At 41.8% G+C, this 23,806-nt stretch overlaps 1 protein-coding gene across 1 annotated transcript in view; it reads left to right on the forward strand.

Moving 5' to 3' along the window:
- gucy1a2 (guanylate cyclase 1, soluble, alpha 2) overlaps positions 1 to 14,185 on the forward strand; it is a 50,573-nt gene extending 36,388 nt beyond the window's left edge. The window contains exons 6-9 of the mRNA XM_053320892.1: positions 351 to 623; positions 3,822 to 3,965; positions 13,710 to 13,864; positions 13,966 to 14,185. Coding sequence (XP_053176867.1) covers positions 351 to 623; positions 3,822 to 3,965; positions 13,710 to 13,864; positions 13,966 to 14,185 — 792 coding nt within the window. The remainder of the gene's footprint in view (positions 1 to 350; positions 624 to 3,821; positions 3,966 to 13,709; positions 13,865 to 13,965) is intronic.
- The last annotated feature ends 9,621 nt before the right edge of the window (positions 14,186 to 23,806 follow it).

Consider the following 23,806-nt stretch of genomic DNA (forward strand, 5'->3'; position numbering starts at 1 on the left):
GAAGGGAGGGAGGGAGAAAGGAAAAGAGGAAGGGAGGAAGGAAGGAAAAAAGAGCAGAGGAAAGAAGGAATGGAGGAAGGAAGGGGGGAGGAAAGAAAGAGAGAAGGAGGGAGGGAGGAAGGAAAGGAAGGAGGGAAGGAAAGAAGGAGGGAGAGAGGAAAGAAGGACAGAAGGAAGGGAGGAAAGAGAGAGGAAGGAAAGAAAAAGAGAAGGACAGAAGGAAGGAAGGAAAGAAAGAAGGAACAGTCAAAACAGACGGGGTCAACTTGGCCCTGGAAGACGACACAAAGTTAATCTCTCTTCTTTTCTTCTTTTCCTCTTTTTTTCTCTCTGTCCTCTTCCTCTCTCAGGCCACATTAGAGCGGACTCACCAGGCGCTGGAAGAGGAAAAGAGGAGAACTGTCGATCTCCTTTATTCCATATTTCCGGGTGATGTGGCCCAAAAACTGTGGCAGGGTCAGCCGGTGCCCGCTCGTAAATTTGATGACGTCACCATGCTGTTCTCAGACATCGTGGGCTTCACGGCTGTGTGCGCTCAGTGTACACCCATGCAGGTCATCTCCATGCTGAATGAGTTGTACACGCGCTTCGACTACCAGTGTGGGATCCTGGATGTTTACAAGGTCAGTAGACAAAGAGAGGGGTTATTTTCCCCCATGTGCAGAATGAGGTCAACATATGAAGATGTTTGTCAGGAAGTGTTTTTTTTTTTTTTTTTTTTACTTTATTTCTCATCAAATAGTATGAACAATTGAAAAAGTAATAAAAAAACCAAAGTGACAGACATTCCAAGACAAAGGCACACATCGAAATTAACATTATCAAAACTAACTAAAACTAACCTCTGATCTGGATGATGTCATTTCAGATGATGTCAGATTTCTTCCCTCCTTTCCTTCCTTCTTCCTTCTTTCCTTTCCTCCTTTCCTTCCTTCTTTCCTCCTTTCCTTCCTTTCCTTCCTTATTCCTTCCTCTCTTCCTTCTTTCCTCCCTCCCTCTTTCTCTCTTTCTTTCCTCTGTCCTTCCTTCCTTCTTTCCTTTCCTTCCTTCTTCCTTCTTTCCTTTCCTCTCTTCCTTTCTTCCTTCCTTCCTTCCTTCCTTAATAGGTAAACCTATAGACCCCGGATGTTGATAACATGCCACGGAGGGGAATAGCACTAACGTATCATAACTAAATATTGGTGAAATGAACTAGTTTGGCGGCAGGTAATGTGTTATATAGAGGCTGCGCTTCGGTGCCCCGTGTACTCCCATTATACGGATATACGTGGCGCAACACTGGAGCTAATTTGGTCTGATAGAGTCCAAATGACACCAAAGTTGTCTGGGTGAGGAAATGATCGTATTTTATGCTAGAAATAAGGTCCAGGTTGTAAAAAAGGGTAATTATCCTTTAAATAAATAATATATAGTAGATAAATAATATAAGAAATATAGAAATGACAAAATAAATAAGTGAATAAATTCAATAAATAAATAGGTCTAATAAAATTAATTAATTATAAAAAGGAAATTAAAATAAATAGATAAAAATAAAAAAATACATAGGGCAAGTTAAAATGGCAGACAAGTTCACTGAAGGTAATCTGAATAAAATTCAAAATTCAATAACTGTTGGATTCAACATATGACAGAGACTCAAAATATATGTTTAATTCAATTTTCAGGAAGTGTTAGTTTCCCAGGAAGTTAAAAATCTTCCATTTCTAGGAAATCTTTAGGGTGTGCCACTGTGTGCATACAGGATATAGAGTGTGTGTGTGTGTGTGTGTGTGTGTGTGTGTGTGTGTGTGTGTGTGTGTGTGTGTGTGTGTGTGTGTGTGTGCATGTGTTGTGGAAAAAGTAACTGATTAATGGCTTGTCTGTGGGAGCTTAACAAAGATGTGTCAATATTGTCCATCTGACAGAGGGGCTTTGGGCCGAGGCACAGTCATCGCTGGTGTCTGCTGTCTTTCCATCCTGTCTTTCCGTCATCATCTGTCTTTTTTTCTTCATCTTTACTCATTTGTCTTCTCTCTTTCATCATCATCTTTCCTTTATTGCATCTCATAACCGTAGTCAACCTGGGACAACAGCATCTATTTGCCACTTCCTCATTAAAACATCCTTTTTCCTGTTTGTGTAAGAAATGTCACTCATCAGATGTTTGGGAAGGAGAAAGAAGAGAGGAAAGGAAAGGAGAGAGAGTGTGTGTGTGTGTTAGGAGAGGAAGAGTGAGCGCGTGTGTGTAAAAAGAAACAGGAGGAGATGGTGAGGAGATTGAGGCACCCATATGTCGCATCGTCATGGTTACTGTCTAAATGACTTAGCTGGTGGAAGGCCTAAATGAGAGCAGTTTGTCTCTTCGTTTTCCTTTTTTTCTTTTTTTTTTACTCTTCTTCTCACTTCTTTTTTACTTCTTGTGATCTGTCTCTTTTTTTCTTCACAACGGCTGTGTCAACTATCATAACCCCAACAGAAAACAGAAGCCCCCCTCACTCCCTCCACTGGAAATATGGCAACGTGTATCCATGGAGGTGGCACTCCTGTTTGCTTTATTCACATGTGCTCATTTTAAATTTGGCTTTGGGGATTAATACTGAAACCATATCTGGCAGACTGGGATGAGAAATGAGCCAGAATGACAGTTAATCTGTGTATGCAGATGTTGTCAAGGGTTACTATCTTAATGTTAATGAATTGCATTGTGTTTACCAGTTGGCAGGTGTAAATTATCTTTAACCTTTGGGTCGCCCTCCCGGGTCAAATTGACCCCGTCTGTTTTGACAGTTCTTCCTTCCTTCCTTCCTTCTTTTCTTCCTTCCTTCCTTCCTTCCTTCCTTCCTTCCTTCCTTCCTTCCTTTGTTCCTTCCGTCTGTCCTTCCTTCCTCCTTCCTTCACTCTTTCTCTCTCTTTCCTCCTTCCTTCTGTCCTTCCTTCCTCCATCCCTCCCTCTTTCCTCCCTCCTTCCTTCCTCCCTCCCTCCTTCTCTCTTTCTTTTCTCCCCCTACCTCCCTCCCTTCCTTCTTTCCTCTGTCCTGCTTTCCTTCCTTCCTCCCTTCCTCTTTTCCTTTCTCCCTTCTTCCCTCCCTCCCTCCCTCGCTCCCTCCCCCTACCTTCCTTCCTTCCTTCCTTCCTTCCTTCCTTCCTTCCTCCTTTCCTTCCTTCTTCCTCCCTTCCCTCCTTCCTCTCCTTCCTTCCTTCTTCCTTCCTCCCTCCTTCCTTCTGCCCTCCTTTCCTTCCTACTTCCATCCTTCCTTCCTTCCTCCCTCCTTTCCTTCCTTCCAACCTTCCTTCCTTGACTCGAGGACAACAGGAGGGTTAAGCTAACTGTGGTGCACTAGATTAAACATTTTTGTTAATATTGTTCAATATAGATCTTAAATAAAATACATAATCTTCCTTTTCTTCTCTTTGATAAAGATTGTAACTGTAAAATTGTTGCTAAATAAGATTCGGGCCTTTATGATTATGAGACCTTTTTAAGTGACAATACAAAGTTGAAGTTTGGCATGTTGGTGGCTTTCAGTGAACTTCAGGATGGTAAGTACTGTTGACGACGTATAAGTAATGATGTCATCCACATTGTGGTGATGGATTCAAGCTGGTGTCAAGGATTTGTGGGAATGCTTGTACGTTTTATTCGAGCAAAAGCAGTGTCAAGTACAGTAAGTGGCTTTATTGTGAATGATGAAGGCCAAAAGAGAGGAACAGGCAGGTACTTTCTACAATTAAGGAGTGATTTTAAGTCCTACTATTTAGTGGAGAGGGTGAGTTGTTGAATGCCTCTGTGATTTAATGCACTTATAAATTTCCTCTCTGTATTTCCATTTCGTGCACAGATCGAGACAATAGGTGATGCTTACTGTGTGGCGGGAGGACTTCACAAGAAGGTTGATAGTCACGCAAAGCCAATTGCACACATGGCTCTGAAGATGATGGAACTTTCTGAAGAAGTGCTGACACCCGATGGAAGACCTATCAAGGTGAGTTTTAATTCATTCTCCACCACGCAAGTGTCCTGAAGTAAGGCTGATTGGGGGGGAGGTAGTGGGGCGGCTGTGGCTCAGGAGGTAGAGTGGTCGTCCTCCAACTGAAAGATTGGCGATTCGATTCCTCCTCCAGACACCTAACCCCAAATTGCTCCCATTGCAGTGCGAATGAGATAGAATGGTTAAATTACATGGTAGCCCCTGCTGTCAGTGTATGAATGTGTGTGAATGGGTTGTGATGTAAAGTGCTTTGAATAGGCGTAAAGACTAGAAAGGTGCTATATAAGTACAGTCCATTTAGTTCTGTGTTATATGTTTTATATACATAGCTATATAGAGCTCCTTGCCTACTATGTTATTTCCTCTTCATTTCCTTCAATAAGACCTTTTTTTTCTTTGGATAAGGGAGTGTGGAGCTGATTGTGAGCCAGCAACACAAACTTGCCCTTTTTCATGTTCCTGATCTTTGTTGATGCTAACTGAGAAGCTCCTCATTTTTGTTATGGTGAGGAATCCTTGCTAGGAAGACCCTCTGACTCCTATTTGTCCCGACTGCAATCTCACACTCAATTACTTTGTCCATCATCTGCACCACCTCCGTCTCGGTGGCATTTTTTGAGAGTCTGGTCACGACCTGTTTGCAGGTTCCTAAGCAGCGTGATTGGTGCTCCTACTTTCATTTTCATTTCATGGTCAGGTGCTCCAGAGAGTGTCAATGAGTTTAGGAAGTTGACAGGCAGTGCATCCTTGTGATTGTCCTCCAGAACTGAGTCAGCTGAAAAGTAGGCTCTCTCTCCTCTCTCCAGGGAACACAGCCAAACATATGGCATTGATGGCTCTGATATCCTTGTTCAGAAGAGAAGAGAAGAGAGTACAGTGCAGTTTGACAAGGTTGTCTTTGTCATCACATTCATTCTGGAGGACAGGGAAGATCTCAGAAATCAGTCTTTAGATCCTTCCCCACGTACCGATGAGGAGTCTAGACAGCATGCATGGAAGGGTTATGCTTTACATGCATAATCACATTGTGAACTATGAGGGAGTTGCTAATGGAAACACAAAAATCACACAAACTGCTCTCCTATTATAGCTGTAATATCAGCCCTAAAAAGCCTGATCCTTATTTCTGTAACAAAAATGCAGACATGAAAAAAAGAGGAAGGAAAGGAAGGAAGGAAGGTAGGAGGGAGGACAGACGGAAAGAAGGAAAGGAAGGTAGGAGGGTGGACAGACGGAAAGAAGGATGGAGGGAGAAAGGAAAAAGGCAGGAAAGGAAGGTAGGAGGGAAGGAAAGAAGGAGGGAGGGAGGACAGACGGGAAGAAAGGAAAGGAAAGGAAAGGAAAGGAGGAAGGAAGGAAGGAAGGAAGAAGGAAGGGCGGAAGGAAACACTGAAACACTGGCGTAATGCTCCTTTTGGCTCCTTTCGGCTTCCCTTATACTGTAGATGTTTATTCCAGTCCTTCCCTTTTGTATGAAGGCACTGCTGTAACACATTTAGATTATGTGGATGTTTGACTTGTTCACAGTATATATTTAGTTTTTTTCATCCATTTATGCTTTTTCCTCTTCTGTTACCACCACTACTTTACTTCCCCTGTTTATTCTGTTCTATTTTAATTTTTCTATCTACTGAATGTCATTTTATCTACCTTTCATTTCTTTAAAATATTTTATACACACTCTCCTCCTGAATGTGCCATGCGGGTCGTGTTTCTTAATGTGCAGTAGGAGATGGCTATATGTGCCTGTGTGTGCCGCGTGGGCGGACTTATGTGATGTTTGGTTCTATTTATGTACTTTATGTATCTTGAGTGTATGTGTGTGTTTGTGTGCGTTGGCTAACTGTTAGTCTCTCTCTTCATCTCTCCCTTCCTCTTTCTGCTTCATTAGTGTTCAATGTTCTTAACCCTCCTGTTGTCCTCGAGTCAAGGAAGGAAGGGAGGAAGGAAGGAAAAGAGGAAGGAAGGAAAGAAGGACGGAAGAAAGAAGGAAGGGAGGGAGAAAAGAAGGGTGGACAGAAGGAAGGAAGAAAGGGGGTGGAGGAAGGAAAGAAGGAAGGGAGGAAAGAGGGAGGAAGGAAAGAAAGAAAGAAAGAAAGAAAGAAGGAGGGAGGAAGGACAGATGGAAGGAAGGAAGGAAGGGAGGAAAGAAAGAAGCAAAGAAAGAGAGAAGGAGGAAGGAAGGAAGGAAGGAAGGAAGGAAGGAAGGAAGGAAGGAAGGAACAGTCAAAACAGACTGGGTCAATTTGACAACACAAAGGTATCAACGTGAAGGTTTAAGGCGTTAACTCCATGTCCGTACTTTATAAATTCATCCCCATTACCATTTACCATCAGTTTCTATCTGCTGATGTCTCATTTTTCTAGAAAGACTCACTCTGTATTCAGTGTTTTGTCAGAGTGATTGTTATTTGAGGTACTTATATGTGCTCTCCCTCATGCCTCTCAGCGCATGGAGAGTGGTTTTCTCTCCTACTCTGCTCTCTGTTGCACTGTTGTAAGTGTGTAACCAGCTGTTTTATTTGAGGGAGAGAGATATATAGCTTATAATGAAGCAAATGACACTCAGTAATAGTAAATGGTAGAGTTTATTAATTATTCGATATGCTACTACTTCTAAAGTTGTGTAATAATGGCCGGGGTACCCTCTGCAGTTCACTGTAATGAAGGCTACGGCCATTGGTTGTGTGTTTATGGTAGTTAATAATTTGTCACTATGCAATTTAACCCTTGTGTCGTCCTCCCGGGTCAAATTGACCCTGTCTGTTTTGACTGTTCCTTCTTTTCTTCCCTCCTTCCTTCCTTCCTTCCTTCCTTCTTTCCTTTTCCTTTATTTCCTTCCTCCCTTCCTTCTGTCCTTCCCTCCTTCCTTCCTTTATTTCCTTCCTCCTTTCCTTCTGTCCTTCCCTCCTTCCTTTCCTTCATTTCCTTCCTCCCTTCCCTCATTCCTCCCTTCCTTCCTTTCCTCCCTCCCTCCTTCTCTCTTTCCTTCCTTCTCTCCCTCCCTCCCTCCTTCCTTCCTTCCTCCTATCCTTCCTTCTTCCTCCCTTCCTTCCTCCTTTCCTTCCTTCTTCCTCCCTCCTTTCCTTCCTTATTCCTCCCTCCCTTCTTTCCTCCTTCCCATCCTTCTTTCCCCCTTCCTAACTTCCTCCCTTGACTCGAGGACAACAGGAGGGTTAAGTTAATGCAGTCTCGCTGAAATTACAAGAGTTTTAAGTCATGTAGCAATAAATGAACTTCAATCGCCCCCCCCCCCCCTTACACACAGTAAGTTGCATTTTAACTTCTATTTTTGTCTGCTGACCTTTCTATGGTTTCTCACATACCCCTTTTCCACCGAGCTGGAGCCAGTGCTGGTTCGGAGCTAGTGCTAGAGCCAGTGATCAGTTGGTGCTAATCCAAGCAGCTCTTACGAACCTGTTGCACTTCCATGATTCACCAGTGAGAGGCAGCAACAAGGCGCAAGGCATCTAGCCTGCTGGAAACTAAGAAGAAGAAGCAGCAGCAGCAGAAGAAGAAGACGACAGCTCTGGCAAAAAAAAAGATGAAAATAGTACTTTTAATCAACAAATTAAAAGTACTATTGGCGTGGCATTTACAACCCTCTGTAAATGCCACGCTAGTCTGCTAATAAACGTTAGCCCCACTAGCCGGCTAATAAACGTTAACCCCCGCTAGCCAGCTAATAAACGTTAGCCCCACTAGCTGGCTAATGTTAGCCCCGCCCCCAGTCCGCTGACGTAATCGGCTCTTGCTTTAGACCTTGCTCTGGCACCCATTCTGAGGCTCGGGGCTGGAGCTTTGGCGGTGGAAAAGCAAAGAACCGGTGCTTAGTCTGGCTCCAGCTCCAGCTCAGTGGAAAAGGGGTAACAGATCATCAGTGAAGGAGGACCTACAAATGTAGCATGAGCAAGAAGTTGATACAAATGCTTGTTTAGGATAGATTTTTTAATCCTAACTAAATTAAGTCACATTACAGGATAAGACTGGTGATATTTTATATATTTATCACCCCAACAGTCACTAACATTGTCTGTATTACAAAAAGACTGATGTAGCTTTTTCCTCTGTTGTCCAAAAAATCAATTAAAACACATCAGTCAGCTACACTGTTGAGCCCAGCAACATGTTCCTTTATTAACATGAACATAGTGAACAAAGCCACTGTACTTTAATATCGAGTCAATCCCGCACACACACTGTCCTACTCCTGTAAATATTTACTAGAGCAGCAAATGTGTATTAATCCGTGGCTGAAAATAGTCTCCAGTCCCATCCCTCTATTTACTATTGATTAAATAATGTTTGCTAAAATGGGAAAGTGCTCAGCTAGGGAAATACTTTTGCCTTTTTCTTTAACTTAAAAACTCAGTAGTGACAAAAGGGGCTGAAAGCATGATGGGAAGTTAGAAAGTACTGAGAGACGGACTAACTATTTTTTAGTTTTTCTTTGGATAATACGAAAAAAATTTGAATAATGGCAGCTTTATGCTTTTTATTGCTTGCTTGAAGATGACACAGATAAAAACTCAACGTGTATGTATGAGGAGGAAGCAAAGACATAGCTGCCGATTAACAGACAGGACACTGTTCTGTGTACTGCTGTGCTCCTAACATTGTCCATTTATCTCAAAATAGAAAGGCCTTGCCAAGCATTTTTGGCCTGTTCTCTTGCTCTTCCACTTTCTCTCTCTCTCTCTCTCTCTCTTTCTCTCTCTCTCTCTCTCTCTCTCTCTCTCTCTCTCTCACTCTCTTTCCTCTTCCCCTCCTCTCTTTCCCTCTCTCTCTCTCTCTCTCTCTCTCTCTCTCTCTCTCTCCCTCTTTAACTCTCTTTCCTCTCCCTCTCCTCTCTTTCCCTCTCTCTTTCTCTCTCTCTCTCTCTCTCTAACCCTCTTTCCTCTTCCTTTCCTCTCTTTCCCTCTCTCTCTCTCTCTCTCTCTCTCTCTCTCTCTCTCTCTCTCTCTCTCTTTCTCTAACCCTCTTTCCTCTTCCTTTCCTCTCTTTCCCTCTCTCTGCTCTCTCCCCCTCTCCCTCTTTCTCCCCCCCAACTCTCTTTCCTCTTCCCCTCCTCTCTTTCCCTCTCTCTTTCTCTCTCTCTCTCTCTCTCTCTCTCTCTAACCCTCTTTCCTCTTCCTTTCCTCTCTTTCCCTCTCTCTGTCTCTCTCTCTCTCTCCCCCTCTCCCTCTTTCTCCCCCCCAACTCTCTTTCCTCTTCCCCTCCTCTCTTTCCCTCTCTCTCTCTCGCTCCCTCTTTCTCTCTTTCTCTCTCTCCCCCCTCCTCTCTTTCCCTCTGTCTCTATCTCTCTCCACTGCGCTTTTCTCTATCTTACGCCTTTCATTTTCCTCTTAAGTTGCCTTTTCTCTCTGTTCTTATTCTTCCCCTTTTTTTTTTTTTTTTTTTTGCTCTTCTGTGTGTGTGTGTTTTTTTTTTTTTTGCTCCCTCGTTTATGCTGTCCTCTTTCTTATCTCTGTTCCCCTCATGTTGGTATAAAAAGGGAGTTATTGAGATATTCAACACTTCAGTTTGATAAATGCTGTTCAGTAAGTGCACTCAACTCCAGCCAATGTTGCACTGTTATGCAAACTAGTACGAGAGCTGTGAGGGAGAAAAAAGGGTTAGTGAGAACGAGATGGTGAGAGCAATGCAGAGACATAGAGAGGAATATAAAACAGGGGAAGACATATAGCAACAATGGCATATCGTAAACCTAACAACATTTAATCTACTCTATAATGATGCTTTATGTTTACCTGTAGCATTTCATAGTGTGTGTGTGTGTGTGTGTGTGTGTGTGTGTGTGTGTGTGTGTGTGTGTGTGTGTGTGTGTGTGTGTGTGTGGGTGTATGAGTAGGTGAGTGGGTGTGGATACCAGGAAGGGCTTATCTCATCATTGCTCATATAAATTATACCTAAACTCCCACAGTTTTCTAACCATAAACATTGTACTGTAGGAGTAATCATATCTACTCTAAGTGCTCACTTCTTATATTCACATGAGAGTGTTACTATCAAAACAACTGACTCGAGTGAATTTAGTTGTTCCTCTGTGTTTATGTAGGCTTATTTCTAACAGAACATACATCAACATCAACGGTATCTGAGAATTTTGGATTCAGAAATAATCAGGAAGTTGTCTTGGCAACCAAAAAGTTGTCGCCACGGGATTAAATACACTTTATTAACACTGATAAGAGCAACACAGGTACAATTAGTGTAAATACATGAAAACATGTCACTATCACAAAACCTTTTCTCTTTCATATCTAAAACCAATTTTAAAATCGCCATATTCTTTGCATGATGATATGAAAGTATCACAGAATCTGGTTTTGCAGCCAGGAGGTTGCTCAATAAATAACAAACTATAATTACATCATTGATAGTGGATTAACCCTAACCCTGTTGTCCTTGAGTCAAGGAAGGAAGGAAGGAAGGAATGGAAGGAAGGAAGAAGGAAGGAAGGATGGAATGGAGGAAGATGGAATGACAGAGGGGAGGAAGGAAGGAAAGAAATGAGGGAGGACGGAAGGAAAGAAGGAAGGGAGGAAGGAAAGGAAGGAAGGGAGGAAAAAGGAAGGAAGATGGAAGGAAAGGAGGACGGAAAGAGGGAAGGAAGGAAGGAAGAAGGAAGGAAAGAAGGAAGTATGGATGGAAGGGAGGAAGATGGAAGGAAAGGATGAAGGAAAGAGGGAAGGATGGAAGGGAGGAAGAAGGACGGAAGGAAGTAAGGATGGAAGGGAGGATGATGGATGGAAAGAAGGAAGTATGGATGGAAGGGAGGAAGATGGAAGGAAAGGATGAAGGAAAGAGGGAAGGATGGAAGGGAGGAAGAAGGACGGAAGGAAGTAAGGATGGAAGGGAGGATGATGGATGGAAAGAAGGAAGGATGGATGGAAGGGAGGAAGAAGGACGGAAGGAAGTAAGGATGGAAGGGAGGATGATGGAAGGAAAGGAGGAAGGAAAGAAGGAAGGAAAGGAGGGACGAATGAAGGAAAGAAGGAAGGGAGGAAGGAAAGGAAGGGAGGAAGGAAGGAAGGAAGGAAGGAAAGAAGGAAGGAACAGTTAAAACAGACAGGGTCAATTTGACCCGGGAGGACGACACAAGGGTTAAATGTGTAATTGCCACAAAGCAATAATTTCCCTTTTTGTTATTATTTAAAAAGTACCATTGTTTATATGAATCTTAAGCTTTATTTACAACAGCTCTAGTTGAATATGAAACAACATTGACTCCATAACACGTCTTTCCTCTCTCTCCGTCTCCATTTCTGTATCCCTTCTGTTAGCTTGGCCAGAGGGTAGCTTGTGATTGGTTGCGTGTGCTGCTGCGCCATTTGCTCATTGGTTCACTGAGGGCCATGTGCTGTGGATGCTGACTCATATTGAAACAGAGGGCAGGAGTGCATGAGTGTTTCTGTGTCTATGATTTGAGACTAAGAAATAAAGAGGAGAGAGTGGGCGCTGGATGGAGATTTGTTTGCGTGTGTGTGTGTGTGTGTGTGTGTGTGTGTGTGTGTGTCTGTGTGTGTGTGTGTGTGTGTGTGTGTGTGTGTGTGTGTGTGTGTACGTGAACGCTTGTCTGTTATAGAGACAGACAGAAAAGTGTATGGCCATCTGTGAGCAGTTTAGCTGAAAAATAGGTCACTCCAGTGCACATGCCAACCCTTTTTTCCCCTCTTGCTTTCTGTCTCTCTTGTTTTCTTTATCTCTCCTCCTGTGCTTTCAAGGTTTTGCCATCTAATTATAGGGTTATCTCTCTCTCTCTCTCTCTCTCTCTCTCTCTCTCTCTCTCTCTATTGTCTTTCTTTATGTCTTTCTGTCTGTCTGTCTGTGGTCTCTTTACCTCACTACCCCCATCGCCTGTTGTTGCCATGACTACCTTGCAGTGTGCTGGCATGCACACAGTGGCGTTGGTTACCAAAGTGATGAGATGCTCAGAGTAGATCATTAGAAATCTACTGGGTTCCACCGGCTTATGTGTGTGTGTGTGTGTGTGTGTGTACTGTATGTGCCCCCCCCCCCCCCCCCCCCCCCAGGAGGATGAAATCAATAATTTTGTGGAGAAGCCATGAAGTGAAATGGTCAAACTGGGAATGACGCCTGGTTAGCTTTTCACATTGCCTCCAGCCATTTATAGATTCATACTTTAACCAGATTATATTATGAGCACCATGTTGCTGCCCTATATCTGTCATCTATCAGGAAGAGGAGATGGCAGCAATTATTTTTTCTTAATTCATTTCCCTCTCTCTCTCTCTCTCTCTCTCTCTCTCTCTCTCTCTCTCTCTCTCTCTCTCTCTCTCTCTGCTATTTTAAGATTTTCATCCATCTATAAGTCAGCTGCTAAAGAAACTCAGATTAGATAATAACAGCTAATATGGCAGCGTGATTTTTACAGTACAATTCCCATTCAGCGGGATGAATGTTGCACACAGCACTTCTTGTTCAAAACGAGACAGGCTTTGATTCACAGGATGGGCAGCACATGAATGAATGGCATCAGTTCAGTCTTTATGATGTTGTAGTGCAGCAGCAGCAGCAGCAGCTCAGGATGTGACGAGTTACACAAGCACAAATGTAAAAAGTGTCCTGTTAAGCTTTTTTTTTTTTTTTTTTTTAACAAAGCAGTTATTTAAGTCTAAGCCACGTGTTTAATGCATTTCCCTCCTCATAAAACATTTGTACATTTGGATTGAATATTTTAAATCATGCTTTGGTTACGTATGTGTTTCCTGGCTTGCAGTCTTTTTTATTCCCTTCCTTTGTTTCTTTGTGTATAACCTGATAATGTGAAACTCGCCCATGACATATTCAAATTACTTCTTTTATCCAACCACCAGCTGAAAATTCAGAAATCTTCAGTTTTGTATCATATATGACAGAGAAATGCATAAAATCCTCACATTCGAGATGCTAGAATCACATTTTCTTCTTGATAAGTGACTTTGATTATTGATTAATTATCAACAAGGTTGTTCACCCTCCTGTTGTCCTTGAGTCAAGGAAGGAAGGGAGGAAGAAGGAAGGAAAGGAGGAAGGGAGGAAGGAAAGAAGGTATTTAGGGGGAGGAAAGAAAGAGAGAAGGAGGCAGGGAGGAAAGAAGGAAGGAAGGAAAGGAAGGAAGGAAAGTAGGAGGGAGGAAGGAAAAGAAGGAAGGAAGGACGGAGGAAAGGAGGGAGGGAGGAAGGAAAGAAGGTAGGTAGGGGGGAGGAAAGAAAGTGAGAAGGAGGAAGGGAGGGGGGAAGAAAAGGAAGGAAGGAGGGAGGGAGGAAAGAAGGGTGGGAGGGGGAGGGAGGAAGGAAGGACAGAAGGAAGGAAGAAAGGGGGATGGAGGAAGGAAAGAAGGAAGGGAGTAAAGAAAGAAAGAAAGAAAGAGAGAAGTAGGGAGGGAGGAAGAAAGGACAGATGGAAGGAAGGAAGGGAGGAAAGAAGGAACAGTCAAAACAGACGGGGTCAATTTGACCCGGGAGGACGACACAAAGATCAGACTTTAGTGACAAGCTCCACATTAATTGTGTAAAGGAATAAAAAGGAAGTGAAGAGTATCGTAGCCACAGACTTCAGAGAAGACACAGTAACAATATCAGGTGCAGAACTTCCATTTTTAGGCCAAGTGTGGGCATGTGAATTATTAAGGAATATGTGACACACTATTTGAACTGATTTCTCTCTCTCTCTGCCTCTGCTCCTTTTTTTTCTCGACAATCCCTCCACCTTCTTCCTTCTTGTCTCCTTCAGCTAAGAATAGGCATCCACACAGGCTCGGTGCTGGCAGGTGTGGTCGGGGTTAAAATGCCACGTTATTGCCTGTTTGGGAACAACGTGACACTTGCCAGCAAGTTCGAATCAGGGAGCCATCCAAGATGTATCAACGTTAGTCCTACAACTTACCAGTAAGTAACACATACTGTCCACATACAGTATATATACATGAACACCCAAAGCATGAAATGTCATTCTAATTATCTCTTCTCTTCTCTTCTCCTCTCAACAGGTTGCTGAAAGACGACCGCTCTTTTTCGTTTGTCCCTCGTTCACGACTGGAGCTCCCAGAGAATTTTCCCAAAGAGATCCCGGGAACGTGTTACTTCCTGGAGGCGGGGACATCTCACAGCCATGCATCACTGACCAGCTCTCGCTCTGCTCCCCCAGCCTCTATGAGGAAAGTCTCCTACAGCATCGGGACCATGTTTCTAAGAGAAACAAGTCTGTAGGTCCCATAACACAGACAAGGAGACATGAATATTCATGATGTGAAAGGCTGGATTTGAACCTGCAGAGCACGCAGGACATCAATCACACGGATCTATGGATATGCAAATGCATTATGTGAAAACTTGGGAGTCAGACCTGTGGGATGGCCTGTATGAAGGAAACATAAAAAAGGCTTCTTATGAAAGGTGAAAAAGAACAACATGCCCTCCTGAGCAATGGGAGATATGGTTCAAAAGACTCGACGAACGGCAACTGTGCTAGTCCCACATGGACCCTTCCCCCAAGGAGGTTCAGCGATGGGGTTAATTAGTGGAGAAACCTTAATATAAAACTTTTTTCTAGCTGGATTCCTCAGCTCCAGACCTGGTATCTAGCTCTCTTCATCAGTCCTCTGTGTCAGACTGATTACCTAACTTGCTTGGACAAAACCTGTAGGGGCTCATTTAAATAACCAGTGTTGCACTCATTTGCAATGGAATTTGCGCAAATTGAACAAATCCATCCATCCATCCATTAACATGATGGGTGCTGAGGAATGACACTGTATGAATTACTGTTGGTAGATGGCAACATTGCCGTTTCCACCCCCTTCCAACTGTCCTTCAATCATGTCTTGCTTTACTAAACATACCCCTAACATCTGCTGCTCCTTACATCAACACTTCAACGTAGGACCAGAGGAGAGGCAGATGAGAGGCGTTAACAAGGAGGTACAGTAGGTTTGAAAAAGGGTTCATTAAAGGACAGATGCCAAAAATGCTAGAAATGAGCTGATCTTAGAGCCCTTTTTCTGCTTTTAACCCACAGCAAACTATAATCGACAAAAAAATCCAGCCATTTTCATTGCAGGTAATATGTTTAGGACTGAAAATTATTCTCAGCTCAGTGCCTTTTTACTGCTCAAATCAGGACAAAATACAGGTTTCATTTCAAATATTTGACAAATGAAGGGAGCACCTCATTCATCTTATTTCATATGCAATGTTTCCACTTGATACTTTTTGTGACATTTCTGTATCGTACACTGCTGAGTGAACAATTCAAAAAGAGGGGGAATGACAAAGTGCCAAAGGTTATGAGCCACATTAAAAACCTGTGAGGTTGAAAGACGCAGTGGGCAACTAATCCCACCGAGCTCCTGATTAGCCCTGATTAGTGGTGCATTTCATTGTGAGACTGAGTCATGATTGGTTGGCGGGAAAAGAAATAAAAATAAAAAACGCACTTCAGAAAGTTCAAATATTTGAAATTATTTTCATCTATTTTGTCCAGATCAACCAATAATACACACACAATATAGTGCATACTAACATGTACACATAGTCACAGTATGCACACTTGACACAGTTCACATTTACATACGTAATCTTTTTTAATTGCATTGTTTTTGTACCACACACTAATATATATATTAGCCCCATGTAAATGTAACAGGATTCAAAATTTAAGTCTACTTGTTTGCTGGTAGACTCAAGTATGCTTTGCTCAGTGGAAATCTCAGGCCTTCCAAATATTTCAGTGTAGCTCAATAAACCCAAATGTGGGGGAAGTATTTGTCAGAATCTTCATAAACTGTCATCATAAAGTCCAGGAAGTGAATAGTTGGCTTTGTTTTGTTGGATAGTCATCTAGGAACTTATTTATTGTCGCTAATAGCCTGGGGGATCCTGCCGTTATTCATTATGGTTGTTTACATCTCATATATACAACAGCAGTGAACTCCAAATATATCAGATTTCTATCAGATAGCTGAACCGTGACCCACAAATAAAATAAAACACTCTGTCAGCAGGTTGAGTTTCCGTGAAGTATTTCTGTTTTTCTTTAACATCACATCCTAATCCTTTGACTGATTATTGACAACTCATAACTTCTGAAATAATATGATTCATTATTAATAATTTGCAGACATGTGCTTGCTTTACTTGCTATGAAAAAGGTTTAAAGTTTTTCCAATTGGCTTATGATACTGACTACTGCTGTTCAGAGGTGCAATATGTTTAAATTCACTGTTAATCACAAAAATCACACAAACTAAAATCACCATAGGTTACATGAGAGACTGTTGCCAAATTATATATATATTGGTATATATATATATATTTAACCTCTAGAAAGCTCTGAGGGACATAAGATGTGCCAATAAATATTTTAGGTTTAAATGTGTTGTTGGGACTTATTCCTACCGCTTCAATACCAGCGTTGGCTAATTCTGCATAAAGGTATACTATGCAGAATTCAACCCCCCCCCCCCCCCTCCAAAAACAACTGGCCGAGCTACACACATGCAGAGCAGAGGTCTTCCTACAGTTGTGTGGAGATGTGGGCGACTTTATTATTATTTTTTTTAAGTATATTTTTTGGGGCTTTTTGCCTTTAATGTGCAGGTTGGTATAGAGAAACAGGAAACTGGAGGCAGAGAGGGGGCAATGGCACGCAGTATAAGACCTGCAGTGAGGACTGTAGCCTCAACACAGGGGGTGGGTGCTCTACCCACTGAGGTAAACACTGCTACGGACGACTTTATTTTTGCTTTAGACGTAGCTGTCATTAAATTATCACAAAATAACTTTTTTATTTATTCACGGCTTTTCTTTTTGCCATCGCTGCTTGCTCTCTTCATTCACTCTCTCGCTCTCTCTCTCTCTCTCTCTCTCTCTCGCTCTCTCTCTCTGGTTGAGCTGTGGCAGAGAGGGAAACTTTCAATACTGTGTTTAAAAACCCCAAACCGACAAATCCTGCATAATATACCTTTAACATTTGAAGTAAAAGTTTGACTCACGCTGACTGTTTCGACTATGACACATTTTGTCACATGAATTGGATTCAACAGAATAGAGAAAGTGTCACTCAGTCACTTAGGACACACAATCAAGCTATTATCTAGCCAAAAGCTTCACCCACTGAGACGCATCAATCCCTCTAACTGAGATTGACACCAGCATAACAAAATGATGTGCCATATTAGAGGAACGGTGGAGAGGAAGAGGAGGAAATAGAAACAGGAAGAAGAAAATGAAGAGGAAGAATGATCTCATTATTGCCATAATAAATGCCAACAGCTGTCATCAAAGTTTATGTTCTGTATAGGTTCTGATTAATTTTACCGATGAAAATAGAAAATTGAATTGTTATTTAATAATAACAAAGAAATTGCAAATATATTTTTTGAAAATATTTCTTTACATATGCCCCATAATATAAACCATATTTATATCTTAAATAATCTATTTTCAAAGTATGTATGCAGAACAGAACAAATAAACAGACCAGTATAACATCAAAATCAGTCAAACACATGACATCATAGTTTTTGTCTAAAAATTGCCAGAAGAAAAATATGTGTATTATTTTCAAACTAGGTTATTGCTTAGTGGGCCAACTGTGTAATCTTAAACCTAGAGATCTTAGATACAAAATATAAAGTGACCTAAATACTGTAGTGTCAAATCATGATTTAAGTCAAAAGGGGATTTTTTTTCATAGGGGGTGGGAGGGGGGGCTGCTTCATCTCTTATACCCCTTTTCCACCGAGCTGGAGCTGGTGCTGGTTCGAACCCAGAGCCTGACTAAGCACCGGTTCTTTGCTTTCCCACCACCAAAGCTCCAGCCCCGAGCCTCAGTACGGGAGCCAGAGCAAGCACCAACTCTTTGCTGGTCTAAAGCAAGAACCGATTACGTCAGCGGACTGGGCTGACGTAATCGGTAACGTTTATTAGCCGGCTAGCAGGGCTAACGTTTATAAGCTGACTAGCGGGGTTAGCATATATTAGCCGGTTAGCGGGGCTAACGTTTATTAGCAGACTAGCGGCGTTAACGTTCATTAGCTGACTAGCGTGGCATTTACAGAGGGTTAAAGATTTGTTGATTGAAAGTACTATTTTTATCTTTTTTTTTTTGCCAGAGCTGTCTTCTTCTTCTTCTTCGTTTCTGGCAGGCTAGCTGCCTTGCGTCTTGTTGCTGCCTCTCACTGGTGAATCATGGAAGTGCGCGCTGGCTACGTTATACAGTGACATAATCGCATGGCTCCTTGCCGGTGGAAAAGCAACAGGTTCATAAGAGGTGCTTGGATTAGCACCAATTGAGCACTGGCTCTAGCACTAGGTCCGAACCAGCACTGGCTCCAGCTCGGTTGAAAAGGGGTATTAGATAGACACATTTGTAACTTGGACAAAAATATGTTAGGACAGTTTGACTGTTGCAAAAAAAGCCAAAACATCTCATTAGACTAAAATATATATATCATTATTTCTTTTTGATATTTTAGAGAACAAGAATCTGCAACATCCACGACGCTTGTATTCATTACTGGTTCACATGATCATCACTTTGACATTTCCTTTATGTTAACAAGCCTGCCTTGTATATGAAGAGTAATTTCTGGTTCAGTACAAATTGTTAAATACACCAGAGAATGGTTCAGCAAGCTTTGTGACAGCCCGAGGAATGTTTCCCATGTCTTTAAGGCCTGAGAAAATTGACATTGGTTCGCCTCAATTTTTTTGCCTGAAGTGTCCTCAGCTCTATTTTAGTTTAATCAAACATCTCATGTGGACAAATGACACCATAAGCACCAGAGGGTTAAAGCAGAAACACAAGCATGTAGCAGTTTTATGCATCTGTAATAATAGCTCATGGTATGGAAAGATGGAAAGCAGCTTTATAGAGGATGTTGAGTCAGTGTAGGAAAATAGTCTTGGTTTCTCTTGTTGGGGTTTGAAACAACAGGAAACTGACAATGGAAAATTACATCAACCTTCGTGTCGTCCTCCCGGGTCAAATTGACCCTGTCTGTTTTGACTGTTCCTTCTTTCCTCCCTTCCTTCCTTCATTCCTTCCTCTCTCCTTTCCTTCCTTCCTTCCCTCCTTTCCTCCCTTCCTTCTTCCCTCCTTTTCTTCCTTCCTTCTTCCCTCCTTCCTTTCCTTCCTTCCTTCCCTCCTTCCTTCCTCCCTCCTTTTCTTCCTTCCTTCCTTCCCTCCTTCCTCCCCCCTTTCCTTCCTTCCTTCATTCTTCCTCCCTTCCTTCCTTGACTCGAGGTCTGTAACAATAGCTCATGGTATAGAAAGCAGCTTTATTGAGGATGTTGAGTCAGCGTAGGAAAAAAGTCTTGGTTTCTTTTGTTGGGGTTTGGCACAACAGGAAACTGAAAATGGAAAATTACATTAAACTAAATTAACAGCAGCATGTCTTATTGTTCCACAGAATACACTATTATCAGTTTTCATAAGGACTATTTGGTTGAAAGTACTTCCAATTATTGAATCCCAACAAATTCACATAATTTGACCATAATATTAGATGAGCAAACAATGTTATACCCAAAAAAAATAAACAAAAATCAGTGCATGGAAAATTCTGAGTATTGTAGAAAGCAGTACTAGCTTAAGGCTTAAAGTAGGTGGACCACTGTAAAGTGTATTTGACAGTTGTGTTGTGGAGCCTCGGGTTAGGTTCTTCCAAGGTTGGTTTTCTCTCTGACTGCCATCCTGGTGATACACTATAACTCATCATAGAAACACATTAATATGTACTTGATGAATCTTTTGTAGCATAAATGTTGTGCCGGTGTCATACGCACTCAATTCAGCATCTAGGCTAAATAAAGGACACTGCACCAGCATTACGCCCACACAACTTGTGTCCAACGCCTGTGTTTCCAAGTCTGTAAATTCTTGGCATGATATTAGACGTTTGGTCAAACCCTTTACAAGTCTTGCTTGTTATGATGCGGAGCGGAGCGGAGGTGTCGCAGGTACTTGTTCTCTACAGTATTGTTATCAGTCATGGATCATTACACTTCAGTGCATACACACAGTGGGGTGAGTCACTTATACACAGTAACACACATCACAGTAACAGTGGCAATACGACTGAGCTGTACTGTTAGAAGCTGTGTCAAATGATGAATATGAGCAAAATGTTGAGCATGAAGGAAAGTCATGAGGGTGTGAGAGTCTCCAGTGTCCAAAGAGAGAAATACATTAAATTAAAAAAAAAGTCCAGGAAACTCGGTACACACACTAGGGCTGCTCGATTAGGGGGAAAAAAATCATAATCACGATTTTTTGGGTCAAAATTGAAATCACGATTATTAAAACGATTTTTTTTTAAAAACTTTAGAAACATGCTGCATTTATTGAACATTTCTTGTCCGTTCGGTTTAATTAATTTTCTCTCCCAGCAGCAGCCTTTTATCTGCCGCTTAACGCAACACACAGCAGAAAATGTGCAGAGATATTACTGCTGAGCTGGTTACCATGACGATAGTTCACACAACACTTCCTGGTTTTTAATAAGTAGTCAGTAAACTCAGCATCGTCTGACGCAGGCTGGAAACTCTGCACTTTTATTTACAGTTAAAACATTTTACCGTGTGTTTCAGTCTCCGTCAAACTCACGGAGCTGCAGCGGCTTCCGGTGGCTTCCGGTCTAAGCTTTTCAAAATAAAACTTTTGTGCGCTCTCTCATTATTATTAAAAATCGTTTCCCCCTCGATTTTATTAGTTTTGAGATTGTTTGGCCCCTAAATCGTAATCAAGATCAAATTTCGATTAATTGAGCAGCCTTAACACACGCATCCATCCAAGTATGATACATATTGATTTTGCCTATGTACAAACAAGACAACTTGTTAATAAAGACCTGCTGTACACATCTGTACAATTTAGATATATTAAATATATTCTTAACTGAAAAATGGAAATCATAATAAAATTATATAACAGACTTTTTGGTATAATTCACAAAATAATTGGACATTTTCCACATTTTCCACTGCTTTGATGTATTTTTTCTACTTCAGTCAGTTACTTTCTATCAGTGTATGTGTGCCATCTAAAGCTGCTTTTCCCAGGACGTCAGTGTCCTAAAAAAAACCTTCTCACCCCTAGAGTAATGTTCTTTTTTTTTTGCAGTAATGAAGAAGAAAATGGTCGATCTTTCCATTAATGCCATTGTATTTTTGTTTAATTCATCACGTTTTGCCTGGTTTTTCTTTTTAACGTTGGTTTTATGAAACATTTTCTTTCATTGAATAAGCATGATGCTGTCATTTTAGTGAAAAATAAAGTTACTTAACACGTTTTTTTTTTTTTGCAAGACATTGTCACACACTGTCTTGTTGTTTAACCTTTGTGTCGTCCTCCCGGGTCAAATTGACCCCCGTCTGTTTTGACTTTTTCTTCCTTCCTTCCTTCCTTCCTTCCTTCCTCCTTCTCCCTTTCATTCCTTTCTCTCTTTCCTTCCTTCCTTCTGTCCTCCCTCCCTCCTTCTTTCCTTCCCTCCTTCCTTCCTTTCATTCCTCCCTTCCTTCTTTCCTCTGTTCTTGTTTCCTTCCTTCCTCTCTTCCTCTTTTCCTTTCTCCATCCCACCCTCCTTCCTTGTTTCCTCTCTCCCTCCTACCTACCTTCCTTCCTTCTTTCCTTCCTTCTTCCTCCCTTCCTTCTTTCCATCCATCCGTCCTTCCTCCCTTCCTTCCTTGACTCGAGGACAACAGGAGGGTTAAAAAGATCAACTTCATCCCCACTGACTTACAGTACAATGGCTCTATGCTGATGGGAAACTGTTCCTTATATGTTTAACAGTAGCCTGGTTTTAACAGCAGAAGCAAACATGGTTGACGCACATGTCCAGGGTCCCCAAACAAATCCTACTCTATTAATCTCTCGTCTATAAAGCTTCACCTTCATGAGAATAGTAGCTTCCATAACATTTTGTTCACCAGCTGAATTTAAAACTAATAAATACATTTGTGACATATATATCAGCTCCTCACTTCACCTGGGTCATTCTCAGACCTCACTTCTTTTGGGAACCTTTCGATTTGTTTCACTCATTTTCTGACAAAAGAGTTTCGTTAACAGTCTTCTAGTATTTTGTACTTTGATGTCATGTAAAACAGACAGAGCTTGACCCTGGACATGAACCCTGTTTGACGCTGCAGTTGGGATCAGGTGTAGGCTATAATTGGTGGAGGCTTGATGACAGCGTTTGGTTTCTGATTGACATTAAGGGCACATCTTCTGTCTTATATGATGTAAATAAAAAACACCAAGTATCTTTAATAAGGAAGAAAGTGTGCGGCTGTTACTGTGTGTATGCATTCCTTCAGGCATTCACGTCTTTCATGATACATTTGATTAAATAAACAAAACATTTATAAAGACCTTCATATTCATATATTTCCCCTGCAGTATGTTCATGCATTATGCCATAGCATTTAAAACAAGACCCATAATTCACATATATACTGTAATTTCCCATGTGTGTGTCTGTAGGGTAGATGAAATAGACTCTGAAACACCACAGAGACCCTTTCAATTCATCCTGATTCCTTTAACCCTCCTGATGTCCTCGAGTCAAGGAAGGAAAGGGAGGAAGAAGGAAGGAAGGGTGGGAGGAAGGAGGGAAGGAAGTATGGATGGAAGGGAGGAAGAAGGAAGGAAAGGAGGGAGGAAAGGAGCGAGGAAGGAAAGGAGGGAGGAAAGGAAGGATGGAAGGATGGAAAGGAGCAAGGAAGGGAGGAAGGATGGATGGAAGGGAGGAAGAAGGAAGGAAAGGAGGGAGGGAAGGAAGGAAGGAAAGAGGGAAGGAAGGAAGGAAGGAAGGAAGGAAGGAAAGAAAGAGGGAAGGATGGAAAGGAGGAAGGAAGGGAGGAAGAAGGAAGGAAAGGAGGGAGGAAAGGAGCAAGGGAGGAAGGAGGGAAGGAAGGGAGGAAGAAGGAAGGAAAGGAGTGAGGAAGGAAAGGAGGGAGGGAGGAAAGAAGAGAGGACGGAGGAAAGGAACAGACAGGGTCAATTTGGAGGACGACACAAAGATTAAATAATTCTAAATATGGATTCAACACGGTGCCAAGGATGCTTTCAAACTGTGTTGGAAATTTCCGCCCTGCATGCGGTATGAAAAATGAAATTGGTTGCCATGTCAAAATGGTATTGACAGGGTTGTTTTTTAAAATTTGCCTGTCTCCAGTTATTTCTGTTATCCATGTGTAATTCTTTGTAGGAAACGTTTTTAGACTTGATTTTAAAGTCTTGGTTTTAACTGCCAAATGTCGGATTAACTGCATTAAAAACTTGCCGTTGCCATTGTTTCAACACTCAGTAGATAGACAAGGAATCGATTTTCTTTCCCCTCAAAGCCGTGATCTCTTCATTCTTTATGTGAAGTGGTTCATTAATATACATTTTGATGGAGAGTGAGATGAAAGTTATAATTTTATAGGATGTAACTACAGAGCATAACTCTCAATTTCAGTGATATTGGTCATTTTCTCTCTCATGTTTTCCCACAGCATCTCAGTTAGCTTATTTTTTCCTTCTCCTCATTCCTCCAACCCTTCAGCCCTTCCTCCCTTTATCTTTTAACCCCCTCACACTACCTCTATATATGCAAAATACGTCCCCATTACACTAATTGGCTGTATGAGGTTTGAATATTTCACATGGACCATCTTCACTGCACATGAGTATGAGCTGTGGCACACATGCTAACATGCTAATGGAAATCGCACACACACAAACACTATAGGTATGAATGAGTGAACAAAGGTCATGTTATTTACACGCTGTGCCTGTCATATTAGCCAAATGAAGCAGGGCTGAATTATGGGGGTGTTGAC

This window comes from Scomber japonicus, chromosome 6 (genome assembly GCF_027409825.1).
Source record: "Scomber japonicus isolate fScoJap1 chromosome 6, fScoJap1.pri, whole genome shotgun sequence".
In the NCBI taxonomy this organism is placed as follows: Eukaryota; Metazoa; Chordata; class Actinopteri; order Scombriformes; family Scombridae; genus Scomber; species Scomber japonicus.